The 9,883-nt window shown below is 37.0% G+C and overlaps 1 protein-coding gene across 1 annotated transcript in view; it reads right to left on the bottom strand.

Moving 5' to 3' along the window:
• Positions 1 to 9,883, bottom strand: part of RPGRIP1L (RPGRIP1 like) — a 116,826-nt gene that overhangs the window by 21,596 nt on the left and 85,347 nt on the right. The window contains 1 exon segment of the mRNA XM_006148378.3: positions 1 to 94. This exon segment is cut by the window's left edge and continues 11 nt beyond it. Coding sequence (XP_006148440.1) covers positions 1 to 94 — 94 coding nt within the window.

Here is a 9,883-nt window from a genome sequence, read left to right on the forward strand (position 1 = left end):
ACTCAACAAACAGTCGTTGGATAGTGTCATCCATGGTTACTCGAGAATCATTAAGGCTTAGAGCGATGATCTCAATCCGAATTCTATCTGACGGCTGTTTAAAGAGCAAAACCAAATAGCAGCAAAGCAACAAAACAATCAAACAAAGAATTCTTTATTCTTTTCCTCTATCAACTTTAAATAAAACACGAAGGCCCATAGATTTCTTTTCTAGAATGCAACGTATGCTACTGTATGTTACACATGATGGATTATTCACGACAGGGAGAGAAAGAATGAGATTCTAATGCCCCAGGGTTTGAAGTTAACAGTGTCATGGCAATAGTCTCCTGATTTACATTTGAGGCTATAAATACCCCACTAGTAGTCTATCAGGAGTGAAGATTATGAGATCTTCATCTTTGAGTGCTTTCAGAATGACAAGTATCAGTTGGCCTTGTTTCAAACTATGTAATGAAATACATGTTTACCATTGCTTTTATTGAATCTACAGTGACCAAGAAAGTTTCAGTTATACAGAGATCAAAGCCTGTTGAACGCTTTATAGCTATTATGCTAATATGTGGTGCTATATGACTCAATACTACCTGGAGCAGAAACTAGTTCATTCTATTATAAATTCTACCATACTATATTTCATTCAATAAACAATACATTTCCAAATAAAAAGTCGACATTTTGTATTAACACACATTTTCTTGCAATTTATTTTAAATTTTTACTGCGTTAACAAGAAACTTGTTTAATTTTTACTTTAATAGCTTAAAAGGTTATGGCATCCTCAAATCATCATGAGAGTCACAAATGTTTCCTTGAATAACGATTTCAGATTATTAATATACCATGGTTTAAAAATTAGATCCTACCAAGATAACTCCTCAGTTAAACTTGTTTTCTGCAATTTAAAATTTGTTCTTTATGGTCAAAATCCCTCATTACCAAATTCAGAGCCTACTACTGTAAATTATATAACTTTAAATAACACTTAGAAAAACTTGAAAATAAGACCTGCTTATATGACATTTTAGGAATTCATAGTTAAATGTAAATCAGTGTGCAAATTCACAACAGTGATTACTTAGATATTTCAAAGCGTATAATATAATTTATCAAATTGAAAAGCATAAGTATCTTATTGTAAAAATATCCCCATAAAGAATAATTTCCATTGCTGTCAAACCCCCTCAATATTTGATGAAGTAATTTTACCCGCTTCTTTCAAAAGACATTTTCTTTTATTATGTATTCTAAGACACTTTAACTAAAAACCCAAATCTGAATATTTCAATAAGGTTATTTTATTATGCAGTAGATTCATGGAAATTTTACTAGGATGACAGAGAAAATTCCACACCATTCTGTCTCCACTAATACAGGTACAAGGCTGCAGCTGGCAATATTACTAGGATTAGCATAGTATGATGAAATATTTAAAGGAAAATTTTTTCTAAAACCTAATAAATCAAATGACTGCCAAATGTCATTAAAGTGATGGTCTTTGACTTGAATATGCTTTTCATATTCAAATTTGAAAAGAAAGAGATGAAAGCTTGGAAAGGTTACTCGGTTTCAACTAATAACCTCAAGCCCTCTCCATTCACGTGCATAAAAAATGAAGTTGGCTCTATTGTCTAATCTCACTTCAGAAAAGCCCTTCTCTGCTTGCTGAAGACTACACGGTAAAAAAAATTTTTTTTTAAATGATATTATTTTTTTCTTTTAACGTGTTGTAGTAGTGAAAATACTGCACACATATATTTTATAATTCTGGTCTGAATGTAGTGCAATGTATAATTAAATCTATTATGTAACTTGGAATTTGACAAACTTTGAATTGTTCTACTACTAACATCTTATAAAACAGTCATGCTTTTGCATGAGAGAATTAAAGAAAAATAGCAATAAAAAGGAAAAAGATACACACATTTATTTATAACTTGTGAAGATAGGATTTAAAGTTGTTTATCACACAGACTAATAAAAAGACAAATGAACATTTAAAGACAAAGGTACCAAATTTAAGTGGTTATATTATTAATAATATATTAACTATACAATCCCTATATGAAAGCTTGCATTATTGGAAGAATCAGTTTAGGCTGTCAAATTAAACTACATGCAACTCTCTAAAGTTGAAAATAATATTCTTTTTTTTTTTTTTTTGAGAGGTTTTCGCTATAGGGTGCGTGCACTCATCAGAAAGACAGAGAGAGAAAGAGAGACAGAAAGTGAGAAATCATCCCCTAGGGGGGAAGGCCATGCCACAATCCCTTTTCCTCCATTCTCCTTTAGGGATGTTGGGCACGCACACACACACGCCTGGCGTGAGTTTAAGCCACTGGGTTCAAGACTTGAACCACGGTTGACTATATGGGAGTCCAGTGACGTACCATTATACCATCTGCTGGTCTCGAACATAAAATTCTAAATAAAATAGATTCTTGGATCACCAACAAAAATTGAAAATAACAACAAAAAATAGCAAAAAACAGAAACACCTAGAACAACAAGTATTATCCCTGTATTACCCTAAAAACTGAAAACTTTAAAATTCTTTTACAAAACCTTTTCTAACTTTGCTTTTTTCTTTTTTTTTTTTTTTTCCTTTTGGGAGATTCCTCCTCCTATTCTCATTTCTCTTACCATACATCTTTTTTTTTTGGAGAGGTTTTTGCTATAAGGCACCTGCGCTCGTCAGAAAGACAGAGAGAGACAGAGAGACAGAAAGCGAGAAATCACCTCCCAGGGGGATGGCCATGCTGCAATCCCTTCTCCTCCATTCTCCTCTTGGGATCTTGGGCACGCAAGCACATGCACCTAACATGAGTTTAAGCCACTGGGTCCAAGACTTAACAGCAGTCGACTACATGGGAGTCCAGCGACATAGCCATTATGCTAACTGCTGGTCCCACCATACGTCTTTTTTAATTGACCAATATTACTGGCAGAAGCTATCAGTTATCATTTCTTCAACCATTTGATGCTACATGAATCAATTAAAAATAAAGCCAAAAGTGATGTTGTTTCAAAAGCTATTTATCTAGGGAAGTTAGCGCTGAATAAAGAATTTTCCAAACAGTGTACACTTTGGCTAACGATGCCAGGTAATTTATTTTTCAACACTGGAACAATTCTGGTTATGTGCAAGCCTCTGTGAATCAAAAGTTCAACTAGATTATGTATGAAGACTTGAAAATTAAGAAGCACATCAACTGCTTAGTAGACAAGTCCAACTCAACATGTCAGAAATGAACTCAATGTCTCTCTTTCTTCCTCTCTTTGCCCCGCATCCCACTCAACCTCTGATATTTCCTACTTCAGCTAATGACATCACTATCCACTTAGGCACTTACAGCTGGGAGACCTGGAGCTGTTCTTGCCATTTCTATTTCTTTCATACCCACTATATCCTATAGATCACCCATTCCTGTTCATTTTACTTCCCAAATATCTCAATGATTTATTGAACTGTTGTAAGCATTTGTTATGTCAGACATTGTGTCAGCCACTGAGGGTATAAAGAAAGATAAGAAATGATATTTTTCTCATTTTTTTTTCCATCTCCAGAGAAATAACTTCTTCAGGTTCTCATGGCATTAACTAATACAACCAGCTTCCTAATTACTGCTAAGTAGAAAACAGAAGTAATTAGCTTGGGGCTGGCAGGTGGCGTGGTAGTTAAAGGCACTGGATTCACACATGGCTGATTGTGGTTCAAGTCCCAGACCTGGCAGCCTGCTTTCTCTTTTTCCCTTTCTCTCTCTGGTCAAATTTAAAAATAATAACAGCAAATAAAATTAAATAAATAATTCTTTTTTTTTTTTTTAAGAAGGAATTAGCTTGAAAAATAACTTGCTGGCAGAAATAGAAACAGACTCCTTGATGGTATGAGACAAGCTCAATGGTGTAGGAAATACTATGTTTATCTCTGGTATGGTATGCAGTACACACTCAACAATTGAACGGATCTACTCTCAGGACTCAGAGAGGTGAGGCACTCCTACCTCCAACCCCTTACTTGCAGCCCTGAGCATTTTCTTTATTGTAGCACACATCTCTTCTTAACAACCAATCAAGTATCACCTTTCTGCTTGAAAATCTTTCTATTACCCAAAACTAGCCATTCCCTCAAATCCATGGTATGCTGTGTTTACGTTTCTCAGTTTTTGCATCTGTTGTTTATTCTGTCTGAAAAAAAATTCTTTTTTCATCAGTTAAAACTCTACTCCTTTGAGGTCCCGGGGCCTTTGCTGCACTTTCCAGTTATGTACTACAGTAGTTTACATATCCGTCTTTCTCTATAGACTGTGAGCTCTAGGAGGGAAGAAACGTATCTTATTCATCTTCTGCTATTTAATATCCTCCCCAGTTCCTGGCACATAGTAGGTTTTCTTTCCTTTTTTAAAAAATTATTATTTATTTATTTATTTTATTTTAACCTGACCAGAGAGGGACAGAGAGAGAGAGAGAAGGAGAGAGGGAGAGAGAAAGCGAGAAAGCAAGCCGCCAGGTCCGGGACTCAAACCATGGTTGGCCATATGGGAGTCCAGTACTCTTAAACACCACGCCACCTGTCGCCCCCTCCCCACCCCCAACAGTAGGTTTTCAATAAATAATAAAATAGGAAGAGGCTGCTTCTGTGCATCAGAATATCTTTTATATATTGCTGGAACAATGAGAAACTGCACTTATTAGTGTTTTCTCATTTAAAAAAATGTATCTGCTATGTTTTGGGAAACAGGAGATTGTATACAAAATATAGAAATCTTATTCAATTCTAATTGGATAAGACCATCTCAAAGCCCAGTTAATAATGCTAAATCTAGGTGGTAGGGGGCTAATTCAACTTTCCCATATGTTTGAAATTTTTTATAATTAAAAAATAGAAAAAAAGACAGTTCAAGTAGCATTGGAAGAGGTAAGAAGTAATACACTGATTCAGATAGCAATAATTAAAGCAAAGCCTTTTCAGATAAATGCATGATAACGTCTGCTCGGAATTATTAGGGGATCACAACAGGTCATCTCTCTGCAGGGTATTAGCATCCTTCACATGCAGTATGTTGGCCAGACGGAGTAGGCTTTAGGCTTTTCCTGTCTTGTTTCCTCTTTATGTGTGTGAACCTTTATTGAAAGGTACAATGCTTCTTCTCAGAGTACTTTTTAAAAATCTTGTCACCAATTGCCCTATTAGCTTCCCTAGTTAGCAAGAAGTCAACATCAGCATGTAGAAAAGAGCCCCTATAAATTCTGATGTGGTAAACAGAAGTAATAGAAGACACTCATGTAAGAATCTGATGCAGCTTGATTTTAGTTATATAGATGGACAACCTGTATAGATGGACACTACACACATCATGTGATTGATCTAGAAATGTGATGACAGCTTCTATTACTAGTAAAGAAAAAGAAATTACAGCTCTCATGTTTTTGCTCAATTCCACTATTGCTCCTGACTGAGGCTAACTCACATTTTAGGTCATATTTTTCCATAGTGTTTACTCAGGCTTTATTACTGGCATACTTAAAATTTTCATGTTTTACTTTAGAGAATTGTGCTGAAATCTTCCTCTTGTTTCTGCCTTCACAGCAGCCACAATGGAGTTGGACTGCTAGGCTTCTAAAAACTAATTCAACTTGACAGCCTTTAAACTTGGTATTGCGTAACTGAGAACGCCTATGATAAAGATTTTGCAACTTGTTTCAGTCAGTTAGATTTAAATCGAACTATGGTGAGATTACAGGTGAGTTTAATTTCATTCTAAATTTCTACAATGAGTAGGTATTTCTTTCATTTTTATCGTAATACATTTCAAACGTGAGAAAAGTACAGAAAATGATTTGGCATCTCCAAGTACTCACTATCTTAAACAGATGTTACCATTTTTCTGGATTCGAGTCAGACCTTTTGTTGTTGTTACAGCTGAAGAAATAAAATATTTCAGATACAGGTAAAGCTCCTCACAGCCAAATCCCCTCCTTCCTCATTCCCCAGTTGTTACTGCTATCCTGAAGTGTGCTCTGTCACTCCAAAACATGTTTTCATATTTTCTACTGCATATATATAGATCCATAAACAATCTTAGTATGGTTTTGTGGTTTTAGGTTCTTCATTAGTGGTATAATACTCTAATGTCATTTAGCAATTTCTGGTTTTTTTTTTTCATTCAATGCTACTTTTTTTGATTTATTCATATTTATAATTCCAATGTAATTCATTCGTAGTAACTGTTGTATAGAATTCTACCTATATTGATACTCTATAGTCCACTCATTGATTTCCTGATGAATAATTAAGTTGCTTATAGTTTTTCTACTATTACAAAATGCAAGGATACTACACTGAATATGCTTTTATTTTTTTGTATATATGCATGATTTCCTTAGGAGTATAATTGCTGGTTAATAGATAAGAAAAATTCAGTTTTAGAGGATTAACAAATTAATCTCTAGATGGTTATTTCAACTATATGAGTACTATTTTTATCATCACAAAAACATTTTATGTATGGGGAACCAGCAGTTAGCGTAATGGCTATGTTGCTGGACTCCCACGTAGTCGACCACGGTTCGCGTCCCGGACCCGGTGGCTTAAAACTCACGCCGGGTGCGTGTGCGTGCATGCCCAAGATCCCGAGAGGAGAATGGAGGAGAAGGGATTGTGGCGTGACCATCCCCCCCTGGGGGGTGATTTCTCGCTTTCTGTCTCTATGTCTCTCTCTGTCTGTCTGGTGAGCGCACGCACCCTATAGCGAAAAACCTCTCAAAAAAACAAAAAACAAAAAAAATTTTATGTCTGTCTGTCTGTGTGTGTATAAATAAATACAAATGAAGCCTACCTACAGAAACCATAGTATGCAGACGTTGGTCCTTGGTAACAAAACAAGACATAGGAGGAATAAGCAATGATCTATGTCTAGACCTTCAGAGAGTTAAATTTTTAACTGGGGTGAGTTCTAAGACAAGTTCAAAATAGTTGGTTCAAATAATCAAACTTATCACTGGTACTGACAGAATTATATGTAAGTAGGGAAGGCTATTGATCAGTGGTGATTCTTACAGCTTCCTTTCTTTAGACTGGGCATGAGAAAAGTCACTGTGAAGACGCAAAAAGAAAAAGAGTCCCCTTGACCTCACACCAGACTTCGAAGCTTCTTTTCATTAGAAACCATTTCCACTCGTCATACGAATTTTGTTTAAAAGGTTTGTTTTTCAAAATAATAGCCCTTAGAACATAGGAAGATGATGTCTCCAGACATTCAAACTGTCAAAGTAATAATGCTTTTAAAAAATTTACATTCAATCACTGTACATCTTTACAGTACACACCACGGTTTTCCCAGCATGAATAAGGAACAAACGAAACAAACCCAGTTTTTGTCAGTGGCAGTAACCTATCTTTTCTAACATGCTTGGTTTAAAATAAACTATTGATACATGGAACAAAGAATATAAATGTTGAAAATTTCCGTGATGGAGAGCACAATGGTGCTGGAGTGAAGAGTGTTTATGTTTAGGACACTGTCATGGTGTCCCTGTGCACCGTGTAAGTGACTGTATTTATAATGGTCAGCAAATTATAGAAGCTTGCTACCACATGTTCTAAAGCAGTGGTTTGGAATATTTTTCCCTGTCCTAATACACCTGAGGGATATGACACATTTCTATCATTAACGGTGTTTAACTATGGCAATAATGGGAAGGAAGGAGAGAATTAAAAAAAAAAATTACTCTCAATTTCGGGTGATTTTGATATGCTATTCCACTTTCATCTTCACTGAGAACAGATGTTGTAGTGCAGTAGTTCCTGGTTTTGGCTGTGCATTAGAATCACCGGGGGAGCTATAAACGAAATTCTGATTTAATTGATCCGGGTGGAGCTCGGGCCCTGGCACTAAAAATGTTCCCTAGGTGATTCTAAAGTGTAGCCAAGGGTGAGAAGTACCACTTTTTTGTGAAGTGGTGGTTTTCACATCTTAGCTTGCCCCCAAATGATCTAATAAAACAGACTGCTGGGCCCCCCTCTCAGGGTTTCTGATTCATTAGGTCTGGGGTGGGGCCCCCAAACTCGAATCTCTCACAAATTCTCAAGTGTCAGTGATACTGTTGGTTTGGGGATCACACACTGAGAACTTGTTCTAAACCAAATAATAATAATAATAATATCAATCCAGGGCCAACTCTAGCCTTGGTGGTTAAGGCAGCTGGATCCCACATGGCTGTTGTGTGGTTCAAGTTCTGGACCTGGCAGCTTAAGAAACATGCCAGGCATGTGTGCATGTGTGCTCAAAATCCTGAAAGGAGGGCGGGGTAGAGGAAAAGGGACTGTGGTATGACTGTGCCCCCTGGGGGCTTCTTTCTTCTCTTTCTCTCTCTGTTTCTTATGTAGAGTGCACATGCTCCTAGCAAAAACAAACAAACAAAGAAAAATAGAATAAAAAAGATCAATCCTACATCTACTGACCTTTCTATTTATAAAAATGCTTTACAATATTTTTATTAAACTGTTAGTTATTAACATTGTAGTGTAGAACTAGATAACAAATTTATTTCCCTTTCAGAGACAATCTATGCTCATCATTAAAATAATTCAATGACAAAAATGATAAAAACTAAAATATAAAATCATCTTGTTTCATCCCATCTCCTAACTTTGGGGTTGGCAATTTTTTTTCCTATAAAGGTACAAAGAGCAAATACAATATTTTTGGCATGGCAGGCTATGTAGTCTCTGTACCAGTACTCACCTTTGCCTTTGTAGAGTGAAAGCAGCCATAGATTACATGTAAATAAATGGGTGTGGGTGAATTCCAATAAAACTTTACATATAAAAACAAGTAAAGAGCAAGACTGGGCACGTGGGCCATTGTTTGCTAACTCCTGCCCTTAAAATTTTTACTGCTTACACTTCCAGTCATTTTCTGTTTATGCAAACCTAAATGTGTACTCCTATAAAAACATATGTATATGTCTTTAACTTTTAATTGCCAGAGGGTGCTTGAGCTCACCAGAGACAGGGAGACAGAGGGAGAAAGCACCTCTCCCAATGGGGGTGTGGTCTTGCCACAATCCCTTCTCCTCCATCTCTCCATCCTGTTGGGTTATTGGGTGAGTTTTTTAAAGCTGTTGAGGCTGAGACTTGAACTGTGGTTGGCCATGTATGATCTACCTTCCTTAACCATAGGCTATGGGGTTGGCCAGAGTATATCTTTTTGTTTCTTTTAAAATGGAATCATCACTGGGACCAGCAGTTGGCGTAATGGCTATGGCGCTGGACTCCCATGTAGTCGACCGCGGTGCGAGTCCCGGACCCAGGGGCTTAAACTCATGCCGGGCGCATGTGCACACATGCCCAAGATCCTGAGAGGAGAATGGAGGAGAAGGGATTGCAGTGTGGCCATCCCCCCTGGGGGGTGATTTCCTGCTTTCTGTCTCTCTGTCTGTCTCTGTCTGTCTGGTGAGCGCACGCGCCCTATAGCAAAAACCTCTAAAAAAAAAAATGGAATCATCACTGAGGCATAATTTCTCTCTCTTTTTTTTAGAATTATTTTTTACTTAACCTTATTTATTTTTAATTTGATTAGAGAAGGACAGAGAAAGAGCGAGAGCGAGAGTGAGAGAGAGAGAGAGAGGTAAAATGAGAAAACAAGCTGCCAGGTCCAGGACTTGAACCGCGTACAGCCATGTGGGAGTCCAGCGTCATTAACCACCACACCACCTGCCGGCCCCCAATTTCTCTATTTTTAAAGCATTATTTTATTTAACTTTATTTATTTATTTATTTACTTTAATTTCACCGAACAGGAGCAGAGTGAGAGTGAGAGAGAGAGGGAGAGGGAGAAGGAGAGGGACAGAGAGAGAGGGGGGGGAGGGGGAGGGGGAG

Source organism: Tupaia chinensis, unplaced genomic scaffold, assembly GCF_000334495.1.
Source record: "Tupaia chinensis unplaced genomic scaffold, TupChi_1.0 Scaffold000235_1, whole genome shotgun sequence".
NCBI classification, from domain to species: Eukaryota; Metazoa; Chordata; class Mammalia; order Scandentia; family Tupaiidae; genus Tupaia; species Tupaia belangeri.